The 18771-nt window shown below is 34.6% G+C and overlaps 2 protein-coding genes across 4 annotated transcripts in view; one reads left to right on the plus strand and one right to left on the minus strand.

Annotated features, from left to right (window-relative positions):
• The window catches only part of LOC148075765 (uncharacterized protein C14orf132), a 23179-nt gene extending 12253 nt beyond the window's left edge, over positions 1–10926 (minus strand). For both annotated transcript variants that reach the window (XM_087795931.1, XM_087795930.1), the window contains exon 1: positions 10884–10926. In XM_087795931.1, the coding sequence (XP_087652057.1) occupies positions 10884–10910 (27 nt within the window). In that variant the 5' untranslated portion in view covers positions 10911–10926. The remainder of the gene's footprint in view (positions 1–10883) is intronic.
• Positions 10927–14546: 3620 nt separating this feature from the next.
• LOC148075766 (protein YIF1B-like) lies at positions 14547–18692 on the plus strand. Of its 2 annotated transcripts, none has more exons than XM_087795382.1 (8): positions 14547–14660; positions 15480–15582; positions 16462–16591; positions 16679–16783; positions 16856–16992; positions 17058–17213; positions 17973–18066; positions 18140–18692. In XM_087795382.1, the coding sequence occupies exons 1-8, from the start codon at positions 14624–14626 to the stop codon at positions 18293–18295; spliced, it is 918 nt and encodes a 305-aa protein (XP_087651508.1). In that variant the 5' UTR covers positions 14547–14623; the 3' UTR covers positions 18296–18692. The 2 variants fall into 2 exon arrangements, with proteins under 2 accessions (XP_087651508.1, XP_087651507.1); XM_087795381.1 differs by having other exon boundaries at positions 14555–14669.
• Positions 18693–18771: the final 79 nt, after the last annotated feature.

Raw genomic sequence — 18771 nt, forward strand, 5'->3', positions numbered from 1 at the left:
CAACATCTGTCAAGCAGGGAATGAATGGCACACTTGAGTGAGACGAAATGGGTCAATATGAAGTCTAAAAATAAAAGTGAATTGAAGGTTTTGCCATTAAATCATCGCGGGAAATTAAAGAAAAAACGAGCAAACTCTAAGACGCCTTGAACTTTTCCTCTCGCGCTGTCACACGACTGAGCGGTTCTGTTGTTCGGCGGCAGCAAAAACGCTGATGTCACCATCACAACATGCTGAGAATCACAACACTTGCACGTTGGCATTCAGAGGCGAGTCAAACGAAAAAGGTCACAGACTCCCTAAAGTCACTTATATTCATCATCCTGGAGCTGTGGATGTCAAAATGTACAAACGTGTACGATCAGTCAGTGGATATAATCTACTGTGACGAGGTTCACGCCTCCATTTTGAGGGGGTTTTATTGACTATAAAAGGAAAATTAGCGAGAAAATATAAATTAAATTAAATTAGAGAAATCACATTTTTCTATTAGAAATTATATAAATATATGGTATCTTCATCTCACAGCATATCATGTTTTACTTTTTAGGGTTTATTTATATTTTTCTTATAACTACAGTATATGTGAAAGTATATAGTACATACTCTTAATTATAGGATTTAGTCGACATTGATTCATTTAAGTTTTAATACATTTTCAAGGGTTCTTCGAGGAATATTTGTAACATTGTAAATTACTTTAAAGCTCTTAACAAAATAAATATTTTGTTCTGAGACTTTTCCCATTTTCCATTATTTTTTTATAGTAGTAGAAGTACAAGAATAAGTAGTAGAAGTAGTAGCAGAAGTAGTAGAAGTAGTAGTAGAATAAGAAGTAGAAGTAGAAGTAGAAGTACAATTAGTAATAGAAGTAGAATATGTAGTAGAAGTAGTAGGGTTATTAGTAGAAGTAGTAGTAGAAGAAGAAGTAGTAGAAGTAGAATAAGTAGTAGAAGTAGTTGAAGAATTATTAGTAGAAGTAATCGTAGAATTATTAGTAGAATAAGAAGTAGAAGTGGTAGTAGAAGTAGTAATAGATGTTAAAGTAGAAGTAGAAGTAAAATACTTAGTAGTAGAAGTAGTAGTGGGAGTAGAAGTAGTAGAAAATAAGTAGAAGTAGTAGTAGAAGAATAAGTAGTAGAAGTAAGTAGTAGAGTAAAAATTAGTAGTAGAAGAAGAAGTAGTGGGAGTAGAATAAGTAGTAGAGGTGGAATACATAGTAGAAGTAGTAGAAAAATTAGTAGTCTAAGTGGTAGCAGAAGTAGTAGAATTAGTAGTAGAATAAGAAGTAGAATAAGAAGTAGAAGTAGAAGTAGATGTAGAAGTAGAAGGAGAAGTAAAAGACCTAGTAGTAGAAGTAGTAGTGGGAGTGGGAGTAGAATAAGTAGTAGAAGTAGAATACGTAGAAGTAAATATCACTTGACAAAATAAACATGTTTTCTTCTTCACTGTTTACCTCCTCATCCTACTCTGTATATCTGTACACAATGTGTCGGCCATGTTTGAAAAGGTTACCAGGTCATGTAAGAAGGCGTTCCTTCCAGTGGTGGTTCACCTACAGTAATCAGCCCTTTCGATTTTTGATTCTTTGTTTCATTGCAGCCATTTGGAATTAAAGAAAATGAACTTGCGCTGAATGTTTAAATGTGCAGGAGCCAAAAAGATTTGAAGCAAAAACCAAAATATTTATATATATATAAATGATTAAATGTTTTTGTCTGCACCCAAAAAAGGCGTGTCTTGCACTTCAGGTCAACAAGATGGAAAGTGAAAAAGGATCTGAGTCCATCATCAAAACCTTACAAGAATTATTAAGAACACAACAAAACAATAAAAATTATCATGTGAAACATGTTTACTCTGGTTGGCTTTTAGCTGAAAGATATTGTTAACCTTCTCGAAGCGTTAATTCAACTCCTGCCTGTATAAATATAGTCATAACGCTTCCAAGTTGTTGAACCGTATGATTCAAAGAAAATACTTCTGCTTGTCCGCAGGGAAGTCAGGAAGAGAAGAGCGGGGGAAGAATAACAGAAGATGGAGAGAAACCAATGGAAGGATTTATGGGAAAAGACATGAAGAAAAAGAAGGTCAAGACGCAAGAAAGAGAAAAAAAACAATTCAGTTAAATGTCGTCAACAACAGCAGCTTCAGACGTTCAATGAAAGACTTTTACATTTAAGTCCATTCAAATGGTGTTTTCTATGCATGTATTTGGTTGATTTTGAAAAAGACAAAAAGTATTTATTTGTTATTCAGTGGCAGAAACACGTTTTATAAATCGAAGGATTCCTTGAGACGCATGATAAGTAGATAAATATAAGTTACTATCAAATATATTGTCAGAGTATCAAACATGTTTAATGTGTTAAAAAAAAATGTTATTATCTATTTATCATTAAAATCATCGGTTGTTCCGGTTTTAAGTTTGTAAACTCTAAAGTATAACTATATATGTTCTTGATAATTACAGTAATATTTAAATATTTACACAACTATTTAAAAAATGTTGGGATAGTTATTCAAATATTAGTAGTTTAAGTAGTAGTATAACTAGTCGTACATGTAGTAGTAGAAGTAGAAGAAGTATAAGTACAATAAGAAGTAAAGGTAATAGTAGAAGAGTAAGTAGTAGTATAATTAGTTGTAGAAGTAGTAGAAGAATTAGTAGTAGAAGTAGAAGTAGTGGGAGTAGTAAAAGTAGAACATAGTAGAAGTAGTAGAAGAATTAGTAGTAGAAGTACTCGTTTAATTAGTAGTAAAAATAGTAGTAGAAGTAGTAGTCGAAGAACAAGTAGTAGTATAATTAGTAGTAGAAGTAGAATATGTAGCAGTAGAATTAGTAGTAAAAGTAGTAGAAGTAGTAGTAGAGTAAGAAGTAGAAGTAGTAGTAGATAATTACTGTAATATTTAAATATTTACACAACTATTTAAAAATGTTGGGATAGTTATTCAAATATAAAGAAAATTATAAACCATTAATGTGAAAAACATGCTTTTTTGCTGTTGTTATTTTTTTTGTTATGGGTTTTCATTGTTATATTTGCATAATTTTGTCATTTAGTTTTTCATCTTTTCATGTAATTTAAGCCAGTAGATGCCGTTGATTACAATTATCTGTAATAATGACGTGAATAACATGTGCATCTTTAATAAAATGTCAATCATGAAAAAAAAGTCAACTTTATGTTTCAAAAATATTGGTCTATTACACAAAGATGAAAGTGGCCTGCGCCGGAGTGAAGGGTGTCCTGGACGACCCTGTCAGTAGCAGAGTCTGCACAACATTGTCCAGGACGTGTGGAAAGAGATGATTTACTGAATCATTCAGTAGCTACAGAGAGAAGCTTTTAGGGCTCAGAGGAGACAGGCTGTGTAACTTTGAAGGGAACAAGTAATTGACAGTGGTGAGGTTGAGGTTGGTCACTGCTTGACCGCAGTTTGAATTGAGTGGATAAATGGTGCATAATTAAATAAATATATCTGGACTTTTTCCTTGTCATTTATAATTTACATATACCCAAGTTATTTAACTATAAACTTCTAAACAGACCTGTGACAGTTTAGCACCCGCGCTGCAGGAAGGAGAGATTGTGCCGCTTCTTTCTGCAGTCAGGCTATTAAGCCCTTGTGTTATCTCTGGGTCACGGTGACCCATAGGCTCGAAAACAAATCTGTTTGAGGTATCCCTTGTGCAGCAGAAGTAGAAGTAGTAGACGTAGAATAAGAGGTAGAAGTATTATAAGAATTAGTAGAAGAAGTAGTCGTATAATTATTAGTAGATGTAGTAGTAAAAGTAGTAGAAGTAGTAGTAGAATAATAAGTAAAGGTAGTAGTAGTAGTAGAAGTAGTATAAGAATTAGTAGTATAAGTAGAAGTAGTGAGAGGAGAAGAAGTAGTAGAAGTAGTATAATAATTAGTAGTAGAAGTAGAAGTAGTGAGAGTAGAAGAAGTAGTAGAAGTAGAGGAAGAATTATTATTAGAAGTAGTCGTATAATTAGTAGTAGATGTAGAAGTAGAAGTAGAAGAAGTAAAGGTAATATTAGAAGAATAAGTAGTAGTATAATTAGTAGTAGAAGTAGTGGAAGAATTATTAGTAGAAGTAGAAGTAGTGGGAGTAGTAAAAGTAGAACACGTAGTAGAAGTAGTAGGAGAATTAGTAGTAGAAGTATTTGTTTCATTAGTAGTAAAAATAGTAGTAGAATTAGTAGTTGAAGAACAAGTAGTAGTATAATTAATAGTAGAAGTTGAATATGTAGCAGTAGAAGTAGTAGTAAAAGTAGTAGAAGTAGGAGTAGAGTAAGAAGTAGAAGTATTAGTAGAAGAGTAAGAAGTATAATTTGTATTAGAAATAGAAGTAGTAGTAGTAGAAGTAGTAGAATTAGTAGTTGAAGTAGAATATGAAGTAGTAGAAGTAGTAGTAGAAGTAGGAGTAGAAGTAGAAGTAGTAGTAAAATAACAAGTAATAGTAGAAGTAGTAGTGGGGGTAGAATAAGTAGTTGAATTAGTAGTATAACTAGAAGTAGTAGAATAATTAGTAGTAGAAGTAGAAATAGTAGTGTAATTAGTAGTAGAAGTAGAAGTAGTAGTAGAATTAGTAGTAGAAGTAGAATTAGTAGTAGAATACCTTCATTTCCCTGATATTTTAAAGGAATGGAGAGAGCGTTAAAATGATTGTTTGTTGTTTGTTGTCTCAGAGGTCGTACACCTTGAGCCAGAGGCAACACAAGGGATACCACAAACACATTTGTTTTTGGGCCACCGGGTCATCTTGACCAAGAGATAAAAAAGCCTGTGTAGTAATGTTCGTTGTTGTTCATATAGTTATCATTATTTTATTTATTAGTGTGTTTTATTTTATTTTATAATGTCTTATTATATAATATATGAGATTTTTTCTTAAGAAATAGTATTTTTTATTATTGTTTCTGGTTATTATTTTTAGTATGTACAGTATGTTTAATCATTTTGTAAAAGATAAAGCTAAAATAATAGATATCACTGGAGAACTGGATTATAATTTTAGAGGAATGAAACAAGTCCACAGAAAACAAGATTATATAGCATTTGTGTAGCATGTATTCTTTTTTCCATTTGCTTGATAAAAACCCTATAGAAAAAGGTTGAGTATTGATGTTAAACAAATATAATCAAGTTAAGTAAAATGATATTAAATCTCTTCTATCTATCTGTGGGGTTTCCATGAGGAGAGTTTGGAGAAGCTTCGAACATAATATCTTAGATTGTTGTAAAGCCACACAGCTGATGAAGAACAGCCTAACAAAGCATAGCAATTACATAATGAAATGTACAATAATGCCGCTCTTACTTCCCCGTGCGTGTTTTTAACGTGTAATCTTTCGTGCTCCTGGATGAAAAAAGAGGCCTGAGCGTGTCATGGATGATTCACTGGGCATGTGTGTTTGTCCTCAGGTTGTCACTGGAGAGGTTTTCACTCCCCCACCGCCTCACCCGAGCCAACGTGGAGCCGTGACACACCAATTATGTAAGGATAATAACCCATTAAGATCAATGGCAGCAAATACAAACGTTTAAAGCACTTAAAATGTCAAATATGGGATGTTGAAATCACAACATTCTGTTTGGATGAGTCTCACTTCAGATTATCTCACTTAATTACCTGATGAATAAACATGACCTTATATTTAGCTCAGGCGTTTATCTTGTTAGCTAGTTCATCTCGAACAATAAAATCTTTTCTCCTGACACACCATGTCAAGCAAATGAATAATTCAAAGAGAAGATACAGAATTTTAAAAAACAAGTGAAACACGGCTAATGGCTGAGGAACTGTTAGCATCGCATGCTCTGTCTCATATGGTTTATTCTGTGATGCCTGTAAGTGAGTACACAGTAGTTCGACTACTTTCAAATACTGCTCCAAAGAAAAAGTTGAAGTTGCAATATTATTACTTAAATACAATTTGCCTTTATGTATTTTTTGGAAAACATCGTATTAGGTATTTTGAGAGTAATGCTTCTGTCATAAAGTTCCAATGATGATCATCTACTTATGCTTAAAGCTCTTTATACTTTTTATTTAAACTATTAAAACTGTTTTAACCATAATAACATAAGATGGCAAGATAGTACTTTACTAATACAACTTTTGGGGAATTCACTGAAAGCTGGATTAGGTATTTATGGATTTTAAATTTATTTTAGTGTTTTGTTACGCTGCTGCCTTTTATTACATTGTGTTATTATATTTTGTATTATATCTTATTTTTCATTTTCATATTCAGTTATTTTGCTTTATTACATGTTTTCCTTGATCTCTGTTAAGTTTAAGGTTTGAAGCAAAATGGAATATTATTAATAAAATAAATTAGTATAATTTACAATATTTAGAGGAAAAAGGAGAAAGTTTGCTCAATTAATGAAGACAAAGTCAGTTTGAAAACTTGTTATAAATGGTGTAAATTAAAAACATACTGTATATCTGGACTTTTTCTTTGTCATTTCTCATTTAGATATAACCAATTTATTTCACTATTAACTGCAACACTGTGCCAGACTTTTACCGCGCTGCAGGAAGGAGAGATTGTGCTGCTTCTTTCTCCAGTAAGAATTTAAAATATATATATATATAATGTTTTTAATAAGTCATTTAACTCTCTAACCCCACTTTCGTATTCTATTGGGTTCATTTGTACTAATGTTTACTGTTATTGGTATATTTATAATTGTTGGATTTATTATTGTGTTTTATTCTATCTATAATGTGTATTTTTATTATTATCATATTATCATTATTTAAAATATTTATATATATTATTGCTTTGTTTTTCATTTTTTATTATTTTAAATCTGCACTGAGAATCCTTATATAATGTGTATTTATGTTTCTTTTTTGTGGAATTGCTGTGACAATTTAAATTTCCCCACCGAGGAAGAGAAAAATGGTGTATCAACCAAAAGCTAACCTGTTTGTCCTTATTTATTCTTAATTTGGCAAACATTAGAAAGAACAAAATGATTTTACTAAAACAGACAAAAAAGTCAATGATACTGAATGGCATACATTTTTTTTTTTAAAGACCTGGACTATCCAATTCCTTTATTTACTTATGTCTTTTTGAAGCCCAATCTACTCAATGTTCGTCCAGGACCTAAAAGACAAGAGCTGCCTCATGATGGATGGCTTGTGCCCCCCCAAGTCCCTGAAAAAGTCTTTAGCAGATGGTTATTTAAGATAACTCTCCATGAGGCACAAGAAGATGGACGCTGCTTAATTAACAACGATTAAAAGAGGCGACGCGTCAGTGGAAACATCGCTGATCAACACAAACTGCTGCACGATGAAGCAAAGTACTGACAGAAATCATGATGGAGCGACGAAGTATGGAGTTTATCCATTTTGTCACAGTGACCCCTGTCTTAAAATGAAGAAGAGAGCAGAAGAAGCTGTTTTCTTTCAGAACAGAGGCGAGGGGTGACAGTGTGATTAAGGGGCTCACATTGAGCACCTGAGTAACTATCGGAGACCAGATGGTTATCAGATGAGGCTCTCCATCATGCTGCGCCGCCACGACAGGTTCATGTCAGGGAGCGAGCGCGAGCGCACAACATCCAGAGTGCTTTGAAATTCACAGTTTTGGACGAACAAACACGTGTGAACACCTGAGTTTACTTTGGATAGATGTATTGTTTTTGTGATTTAAGGTGATGGAAATGAAGGCTGTGCTGCAGATACGACACAAAGGCGTTGCTGTTTTTCGGTTTCATTTTTGGAGTGAAATGTAATACCTAAGAAGAATACTTACAACCAATACAGTAACTGTTTCAATGCTATAGATGCAGGAGGTCGATTTTCAAATTATTCAATCAAAAAAGGTACTTAAATCCAAAGAAATGTTTTCAATAAAAAAGTTACTTGAATTAAAAAAGTTACTTCAATTCAAAAATAATTTGCAATCAAGAAGTTGCTTCAGTCCAAAAGAATATTTTCAATAAAAAGGATGCTTCAAAAAAAGAAACCTAAAGCATTTTCAATCAAAAAAGTTGCTTCAATATAAAAGGTACTTTAATCCCAAAAAATATTTTCTATAAAAAAGGTGCTTCAACAAAACAGGTACTTTAATCCCAAAAAAATGTTTTCTATAAAAAGGTTGCTCCAAAAAAAAACCTTAAGCATTTTCAATCAAAAAAGTTGCTTCAACAAAAAAGGTACTTCAATCCAAAATAATATTTTCAATAAAAAGGTTGCTTCAAAAAACACAACCTAATGTATTTTCAAAAAAAAAGAAGTTGCTTCAATAAAAAAGGTACTTAAATACCAAAGAATATTTTCAATCAAAGAAGTTGTTTCAATAAAAAAGTTACTTCAATCCAAAAAAAGGTTTTCAATAAATAAGTTGCTTCGATGAAAAAAATCACTTTAATCCAACAAAACATTTTCAAGCAAAAAAAAATGTTTCAATAAAAAAAATACTTGAAAACCTTTTTCACTCAGTGATGAACAACTTAGACTTTGGAACATTGAAGCGACTAACATAGCCCTGACACAAAAGTTTGATTGAAGGAACTTTTTGGATTAAAGCAACTTTTTTTCTTCTGAATGAATAATACAAAACTACAGGGGTAGATCTACCTCCATAGTAGCTGCACTACCAATTAAACTATATATTTAGACATTTTTGCTGTCAACAGCTTTACATAAATGTGTCATAAACATAAAGGTCAGACTTAACGGAAATATTTTGGATTCTCCACCATCCATTTTAATAGAGCATACTAGTCATGTGATCAGGTATATCAAGTTCCTTTCAAAATGTTTATTAACAAAATCAATAAATCTAAACTAAAATGTTGTTTCATGAGATCTTCTTGGTACTGGGACGTTTTTTTGGTCATAGTTAGGATACATTGAAGGCTTGAGACAGAAGTAAAGGAATATCAAAATAGTTGGAAAATAAGAAGAGAAAAAAAGGTGATGTGTTGATGAGGCTTCATGAAACAGCTGATGAGGTATCATGATACAGTGTCTTTACTTTGAAAGACCACTAGATGGCACTCTCTGTTTCTTTAATTAGTAGATCCGAGACAAAGATTTTAAAGTTGAGAGTGACATCTAGTGGACTTTAAAAATTAAATAATTGTATCGTGATACCTCATCGGTTGTTTCATGAAGCCTCATCCACACATCACTAGATTTAGATGAGAATCGTATCAATGTTTGGTTATTTTTGTGTAAGTTAGTGAATCCATATTTCCGATACTCTTGTAAGGGTGTGTTAGGTTTGATGAGGACCACTGCGGTACAACCATCATTTTTGAGGGTACGTAGATGTAGGAAGGTCTTGAATTTTTTTGAGGCTCCTGGTTTCAAAAGTGGGATGGTCTTGTAAGTAGTGAAGATTTGATGAAGCTTCATGAAGCAGTGTCATTATTTTCAGAGTCCACTAGATGGCGGTCTCTGCACTCTTTTCCTTTGTTTTAAACAAGTGTTCTAATGAAACATCACATCATTTTTAAACTGATGGCGCCACCTACTGACCTCTAGACAACATGCCACTGCTTCATGAAGCTTCATCAGACCATCACTACTTGTAAGCAGTGTTTGATGCAGATGAAAACGTAATATATCTGAGAGAGTGCAGCAACAATATGATGTGATGTTTCATTTCAGAAGATGGTGTGAAGGATGACTAAAGGTTTGATTCCAAATGTGATCGTCACAATGTTGAAATGATCCTGGACTTGTTTACAAAGTGACGACTCTTTGGTGATGACCGTGATGACCGTGTGCAGATATTTATTTCCATGTTGGAAAATATTAGAGTTGAAGAAGTTAAAATTCAAAGACTCATGGAGAGTATCAACTAGTTCAACTACTTCTGGTTGTGGCTGAACTTTCCTCCTCGCCCGCTCTTAAAACCGGCAATAATTGCTACACAGCATCACGCCGCGCCTCACAAGGCGACCTTGACAATGACATGAAGCTTTCTCCGCCCTCGAGCCCCTCCAAGCTCAGCACCATGGACTCAGAGTCGAGAAGAACTGTTGGACCAATGTAAAGCAAAGTGAAGTCCCTGAAGAACCACTTAGACCGACATAGAAACCGCTTAACTTTGCGTTGATCTTTGTCATTTCACGGAGATGTGATCAATGCTCAAGGTCACGTGGCTGTTTGTTCTCGAAAAACATTTTTAAAAGTTTCAATTAAATAGATATAATGTGACGTTAATCTTAAGTTAATACTCATTTATTTTAAAACAGTTTAAAATCATTAAAATGTATTCAGTATTTGTAATTTGTTCTTAAGAAATAATAAGTTACAAAATTGGTCCAAAAAAATCTAAATTGAACGAGACTTATTTTAATTTCTAAGAAAGGAAAAAAATGAATCAAATGTCTTTTTCTTTAATATTTAATATTTTCTACCTCAGAGGTAGAAAGTGATTGAATTAAATCATTTAAAATATATATATATATATATATACTGTATATATATATATATATATATATATATATATATATATATATATATATATAATTCAACATATACTTTATATACCTGTAATGTATTGTATTTTAATGATTATTTATTTATTTTATATTCCAATTAAGTTGGGTTTTTTTTTGTTTGTTTTTTTTAATTCCATTCTATTTAGGCTAAAAAAATGAAAATATATTTAAGTGAAAAAAGAGTCTAAAGTGACTTGAGAGTGAGAACCTGTTGGCAACAGGAATTGGAAGCAAATGGACGAACGCAAAAAAATCAGGTGCGATCATATCAAACAGCACAGTAGATAAACATCCAAATGTGATTTAAAGTCAAGAAAGAAACGTGTAAATGTAAGTTTTATCACTTATCTCGCTCCATCGTTCCCTGCTGTGTGCTAATAACACTCACTCACCTGTGCCGCCATCAGTGTAAATTCCATCTTGCCTGGTTCGGTGGCTGCTCGGAGAAACCCGATGTTCAAGAATGAGGAGCAGCAGAGCTGAGAGAAGAGAAGGAAGAGAAGAGAAGGAGTGTGTGTGTTCGGCGAGGGTTTGCTGGATGAGTGCAGTTGTGGATGTGCTACATAATGACACAATAAAGGCTTTTCATGTCTATTCACTGAGCACAGTTCTCTGTGTAAAACATGTTGGGGGCTGGGAGGAATTCTACCGATATGACTTTGCACGGAATCTCTTCTAGTCCTTTACCCTTTTTTTGTCCTGTCCAAGCTCTTACCTTGCTTTCCTTATGTAAATGTAACTCTTATTGTTTTTCAGAATAATAATCAGGTCATTTTATTATTTTTTATTATTTTGTTATCAAGGATTATCATTTTTAAACAGAGAAAAAAAGTTTAAATCATGACAAGTAAGTGGTTTACCATTTCTGTCTTTTATGAAAAAGTGAATCTAAAAGAATAAACAAATAACAGTATGTACAGTAAATGTTTTACTTGTTGTGCATTTGATAATGCATTCATAAATATTGGTTAACAGTTGTATACAATTCTGACCTGCTCTAGTAGAAGAACTCACATTTCCCCGATCATTAAAACTCTGCATTGGCTGACAGTTTCTTTCAGGATCTATTTTAAAATTCTGGTTCTTACTTTCAGATCTATTCATGGTCAGACTCCTCCTTACATCAGTGATCTGATCCAGCCTTACACCCCAACTCGGGCTCTGAGGTCTGTAGATCAGAATCTACTCATGGTTCCTGAACCTGTTCCGGACCAGAGGAGAGAAATCCTTCCAGACTGTTGCTCCTAAGCTTTAAAACAATCTTCCTCTCCCTCTGTGTTTGATGGATCTACTGACTCTTTCCAGAAACATCTGAAGACATTTTTATTTGTGTAGGCTTTTCCCTGATTTTCTGGAACTCCTGTGTTTGTCTTATGTGTCTTGGCCTTTTATAGTATATATTCAAAGTATATATTTTACTTTTTATTGCTGTGTAATTACAAATAACCATTACTTACTTACTTACTTACTTACATTTGTATAAGGATATTGGAATTGAAATACAAGTAGTATGCCGCAATGAACATTATTATTGTTAATTTACAACACTAAATTACAACATCCACACACAAATATTGTACATATATTACACAATTATTAAATGATCAATTGCAGAATAACATTTTTTGAACTAGAAAGAAACACGTTGTAATCAAGTCGAACAGTATGATGTAATATAAAGTCAGGAACACAGTTTTGGTGAATTAATCCAATCAATATTTGAAAGAAACAAAAACATTTATTTTTTTATTGTTAAACGAACATGAATCAGAGTATTTTTAGGAATGAAATCCATGCTTTTTAGTTACAATCTGTTCTGTAGTAAAGAAGAGCTGCGACCCTGTCAGCTCATTTTTCTTGTCAGGCGGCTACTTAACCTACATTTTCCATCTGCCTGTGTGGGAGCTTTGCTCAAGGGGTGATGGGCAGCACAATGTGCGTTCATATAGCAAACTAAAAATGAACTTTTATTTAAAAGAATCGTGTCATTTCATTGATGGACCGAACTGTAATACTCTTCGTTCTGCACATGTTATTTCGAGTCAGTTTTTTTACTCTGGTGTTGCCAGATTCGTTCGTCTCGTCTCTTTGTTCATACATTTGAAAATAAAGCAGACATTAATATATTCCACACGTGGTCTGGAAGCCTCTTTCAAAGCCTTCTGACAGAATTACTACCACTTGAGTGGCAGGCATTTGTGCGTCGTCCAGGTCGGCCGTAAGAAGATGTTACAAAACCATACATGTGTCTAACATGTGAACATGTGAGAGGACGACTATAAAGAGCAACGTGTGGCTCTTTCATAGTTCAGTCCTTTTAATGAGCGGCGGTCATTCCCCCCGAGGGACAGTGAGTCCAGCTGTCAGCGCGGCGAGCGGAGACACAAACCTGGACTGGAATTTCATTATTTTTAAGGTTTAGCTATTGAATATCATGTGTTTATTTAGGCGTCCAATCGTGAAAATATGTCTCTAAATATCTTAAAATGTCACCTTTATTTTGATGTTTATTTACATGGATTTAATGTTGTGTTTTGAACAGCAGCCAGAAATTATATTAATAATAAGATTAAATAATAATTCACAAACACTTTGCACATGATTGCAGCCAATTAAATACATTTAAAAAGTTTTAGTCACCTTTAAGTAAGTAAGTAAGTAAGTAATATTTATTTATATAGCGCTTTTCCTGTGAAATGACTGAACGTGAAAATTTAATTCAGCTGTAGCTTCTGTCAACGACCTCCAGTTTCTGTGAAAGAGGCAGGAGAAACACATTTTGAAAGACACCCACCCCTCCTTTAAAGAAGAGGATAATATTTTGCATTTTTAAAGCTTGTTTGGTGTACATGTTTTGACATTATGTAGTTTTCTTTTTCTTGCCTGATCAAACAATTGAGGCTCCAGCTTTAAAAAGTATTTGTCATTTTGATTTTCATTTATATTATTCATTGAATATTAATGATTAATAAAAAATGTTAAAAGGAAGACGTTTTCAAAACGTTTTTTTTTTATTAACTTTGATAGTGAAGTATTATATATCTTAGCCCTACAGTCCAGATGCATCTTGTCACAACAAAATACCATTACGCAACTCTAAAGGACTTTTTGGCTAATGATGCGGGTGATTCACAGATTTAGCGACAGGGCGTCATCTTCTTCAAAAGTGAGCCTGAGGGTTGAATCGAAGCCGAGCCTGTTTGCAGACGTGACTGCGAGAGTCATTTCCAGTCATCGTCATATCAGACTCAGCTACCGTGACTTGTCTTAGGTCACATTGCCGAGGGGGTTTATTATCATTACCTAGCGCTCATTTTAGTGAGCTTTGGACAAATGAGGATTATTCTGTATTTCCACATTTATTTTATTGAACAATTGAGATCCAGGTTGTGTAGAACTTTCGTTCTTTGCCAATAAAATGTTTTATATTTTTTGTGTTGATAATATTGTTTCTTTATCATTCTGCACATGACTATACAGTAAGTATAGACGGACTGGCGTCCTGTCCAGGGTGTCCCCCGCCTCTTGCCGGAAGAAACTGGGATAGGCTCCAGCCCTGATGCAACTTTAATAAGGGAATAAATGGTAGAAAATGAGTGAATTAATAAATATTTATTTATTTATACAACAACAACTATTATACGTATTATATTTTACACCTTAACTTTGTTAAGGAGAGGTATCGCAGGTGCTTTCTGTAGATTCCAAAACATAAATTATATTAAATAAATCCCATTTCATTATTTTATTTGAACAGCCAAAACATCCTATGTTGTGTTTACAACACAGGCAATTAAAGTTACTTCTGATGAAGACCAAAGGAATAAAAAAATATTATTATTATTAATATTATTATTATATTATTAATTATAATTATTGATAATTATAATTAAAATTGTATTTTAGGAAAATACCCTCTCGTAATACAAATAAATGAATCGTATCTACTATTATTATTCTATATTCTAAATTGTCATGTCGTTCTATTGGCCGCTAGATGGTAGTAACGACCTCTCGTGCTGAAGATAAACCGTGACGCTTCACTAAAGAAGAAAGTTATTTTCCGGTTTAAATGTATGACTTGATCTCTCGCTGCTAGTATTTGATCTTCATCCTCATCTTCTCATGATCCATGGATTATTCTTCAACTCAAACCGGTTTTAGACAACGTAAGTCACGTACGTGTTAATGCCTTTCGTTGCCCTAAATCTGCGCTACGTTGACTTTGACGCTAGCTGCTAGCTTCTGCCGGCTACACCTCCACACGACTTTCCCTCTAAATGAACTGACTTAAAACATCAATATAAGGGGCAGAGAATCTCATTTACTTTGATTCAAACATCTCGCCAGTCAACCATATTAAATAAACCCTCTTTGTCCTGGTTCTAGCGACTAACGGTTTTTATGCTAGGCTAACTAGGCTACATTCATTTCATTAAAAACGAAAGTTCCGCTTTCTTTTGTTTTTGTACACAATTCAACTTGATATCGCTGTCATGATGAAACAATCATTTTTTAATACATTGGACCTGCTCCTCAATGTTTTTTTAAATAGATAGTCCTATCCACGATACTGTAAAGATATTTACAGAACTTTTATGGTTTATAGTCCAATCATTTCTGTGTAAAATAAAAAAAATCTATTTATAACAATAAAAATGCAAATATTTACACAACTTGTTCATTGTTCTGTTACAATTATACTTCCGGCCACTAGATAGTAGCAGTCAATACATACAATAATACAATACAATAAATAAAGTTTATGTTTGTACATAGTTTGCTTTCAAAACTAATGAAAGCAGTTAGGAAGTCTCTAGAGTCACGCGTTCTGTAAATCCCAGATTCAAGTACTCTGGCAATACTACAATAAATTGTTGATACTACGGTATTGCAATATATTGAACATGTATCGTGATGCGAGCCTTATCAACAGATTCTTGCAAATAGACATCGCTACTGCTCACGTCTTTGATTTCTTCTTGCAGAGTCTTCAAATATGCGTCTCAGGAATCTTTCCACGGATGGATCCGATGGTAGCCAACTGTTTGACGACACAAGTAGTTCGTCTGGACCACCGGCGGGATACAGGTAGTTCTTCATGTGACTAGACTTTGAACTCTGGATCGCTTTTCTATTTCCCTGCACACAGTATGTAATCTGGAGTAAAATGATCCAAATACAAAATCCTCTTTTTTGCTTCCATGTAATCCATAGCCCTTTCATGCCAGTTATATATAATGAATTACATTGTGCTTATATTTAAAAGAAAAAGAAAAAAGAAAAAGTCTTGAATTCATTATTTTGACAGGTTAATCTCTGTTTTTTAAACTAATATACAGTGATTGAAAGCCAAAAGGGGGGTTGTTTCATGTGGACAAGATCATTTTTATTTTATGTTTACTATAAGTACTATGTTTGACATTGTTGAAATCCTAACCCCTCTTAGCACATGTATCAAACTGGTCCAGAAAAGGGCCCACCTGGACCCTCGGCCCTTAAATAAAATGTATCAAGATCCAACTGAAATGTTTTAAACAAAAGAAAAAAACACTAGTTGTGATCTAGATTAAAACCAGGATTAGATGACATGATTCAATCTGATTCCAGAATCCTTCTTTCACTTTTGAACAATCCATTTTCAAGATTTGATCCAATCCGATCATATTACCTTATAACAACTGGCCCCTGCTGTTTATGATAAATCCCCAAAGTCTCTGCAAAGAAACGCTGTAAACTTCGTCTACTAAATTCTCCAGTTCCAGTCACCACATCCTAGAAATTGTTCAAGATGTTTTTTTAGAAGCAAAATGTTATAAAAATTAAATGTAAAATGAAGTGGCTTTCTATGGAGACACCAGTTGGAGGAAACATCTTCTTCTCATTGATTTAAATCTAACAAAATTGATGTGATTTTACAAACTATTTAGATAAACATTATAGCGACTCAGCTTTTAATTTTGTGCTCAGGACCCAACAGAGCGAATCACACACTTCTGGTGTACCTGGTCCCTCCCTCCTGTCCGACCCCATGTCAAACCTGGCCATGGCATACGGCAGCTCTCTGGCGTCTCAGGGGAAGGAAATGATGGACAAGAACGTACGACTCATTTATTCGCTCGTTGTCACCGCACACATGTTGACTTTTATTTTTTTAATGATGGATTTTATTGTATTGCTTTTGCAGCTGGACCGGTTCATCCCGATTTCTAAGTTAAAGTATTATTTTGCCGTGGATACTCTTTACGTGGGGAAGAAGCTCGGTCTACTGGTCTTCCCCTACATGCACAAGGTCGGTCCTGTTGCTAATCATGTGTGTCGCCGATGAAATGTGAGTCTTAATAAAAGGGATTTATTTTCCTAGAATTGGGAGGTGAGCTACCAGCAGGACACTCCAGTTGCACCTCGCTTTGACGTGAACGCCCCGGACCTCTATATCCCAGCCATGGGCTTCATCACGTACGTCCTGGTGTCTGGACTTGCACTGGGAACACAGAACAGGTGAATGTATTTTCTTAGTCAAAGCACGTCCTCTCGGGTTTGTAAATAACGTTCGTGTCCTGCAGGTTTTCTCCGGAGCTGCTGGGAGTTCAAGCCAGCTCTGCGTTTGTGTGGCTGGTCATGGAAGTTCTGGTCGTTCTTCTATCTCTTTACCTCGTCACCGTCAACACTGACCTCACAACCATCGACCTGCTCGCCTTCTCTGGGTACAAATATGTCGGGTACGTGTCCTCGTCGCCGCTCACAACAAACTGTCGTGGGAGTTAAATGATTTGTTTCAAATGTGCGAAAATATTCTTGTATGCTACATTCAGAAACCAATTACTGTATAATAGGGAATTAGGGTTTTGAACGTCTAAATGGTTAAAATTAAAATCTTTAATTATTTTATATTATATACAAATGCCTGCACATGACGTGAAGCTGCGGTTGGCCAATGAGGGGTGTGTGCTTTGAGGTACACAGATGGGAGACTATGATAAAGTCTTGTAACTTTATTAACAGCAACGACTCACAAGCTTTTATGAATGATTGTTAAGTGTTTATTGTACTTGTACAGGGTTTCCAATGTTCCTATATTACAAATATTTAAATTTATGAGTGCTGTGCAACATAAAATCAGTTCAAGGTCAGTAGTTAAACCAGATGCATACCTGATACTAAACGCTTTTGAGGTGAACTGTCTATTTGAGAAAATTAAAGGCTTTTACCTGCACCTTATAGTCTGAAAAATACACTAAAGGTACTGTGATTTATTTGATTGATTTCATTGAGTACCTATTTTAAGTTGGTCAACGTGAAAACTTTTTTCTTTTTTTTTGTCTGATAACTACTGGAAGGGCTTTGCTGTTATGTGATAAGATGTTTCAATGGACACAGAACCCTCTAGTGGTTATGTCGCGCAACTTCATGTAACTGGTTATACGATCACATCCCCGATAGGAAGTTTTAACAAGTACCTTTTTTTTTTTCGTCTGCAGGATGATCGTCGGAGTGGTGGCGGGGCTGTTGTTTGGAAGACCAGCGTATTATCTGTCCCTGCTTTGGTGCTGTGCGGCCATCTTTGTTTTCATGGTGAGCAGCCAGTTCCTCTGTGTCGCGTCTGAAACGGCCGCCACTCTCTAATCATCTTCATTTCATTTTCAAGATACGAACGCTGCGTCTGAAGCTTCTGTCCGAGGCGGCGGCAGAGGGTCGACTCGTCAGAGGAGCCAGAAACCAGCTGCGGATGTACCTGACCATGTCCATAGCAGCAGCACAGCCCGTCTTCATGTACTGGCTCACCTACCACCTCGTCAGATAAAACCCCGGGAACGCAGTCCAAAAGCTAACTCTGCTAAAACCTCTGCCGTCATTGAACCCGACGGAGGATACGACGAGCTGTACTTCTCCCCGCAACACTTTAGGCTCGTCAGCTTTTGTACTCTCCACAACTACAATCTTACATGTTTGTGTACAGACTGTTGTCGCCGAAAAAAGCACACTCACCTCATCTGAGCACGATCGTAGGGAGGGAAGTCTTGTCATGTTTTCTAGCTTTTGTTTACAATGTTTGTGCTACCTGCTGATGAAACTGTTTCGAACGAGATTTAAAAGGTGTGGAACCGTTTCATTTGACGTCGATGTACATTTTTAAAAACGATAAGTTATTACTGCTTTTCATATTGAAAGTAAGAAAAATAAAAAATGTTCTTTCCAAATGTCCTTTGAAGTCACTTGAGGTCAGAGGTTTCATTTTAAGACCTAAAATGATTCTTGACGGTTCATACCTCCAAACAA

The sequence above is a fragment of the Callionymus lyra genome, chromosome 7, assembly GCF_982586985.1.
Source record: "Callionymus lyra chromosome 7, fCalLyr1.hap1.1, whole genome shotgun sequence".
Lineage (NCBI taxonomy): Eukaryota > Metazoa > Chordata > Actinopteri > Syngnathiformes > Callionymidae > Callionymus > Callionymus lyra.

What these genes read in the sequence shown, in the direction of transcription:
- LOC148075766 (XM_087795381.1), top strand. Translation starts at nt 14,624, where the DNA reads ATGGATTATTCTTCAACTCAAACCGGTTTTAGACAACGTAAGTCAC. An exon ending in TTTTAGACAACGTAAGTCAC is followed by an intron (nt 14,670 to 15,479) that starts GTACGTGTTAAT and finishes TTCTTCTTGCAG; the next exon opens with AGTCTTCAAATATGCGTCTC. An exon ending in TCTTCCCCTACATGCACAAG is followed by an intron (nt 16,784 to 16,855) that starts GTCGGTCCTGTT and finishes TTATTTTCCTAG; the next exon opens with AATTGGGAGGTGAGCTACCA.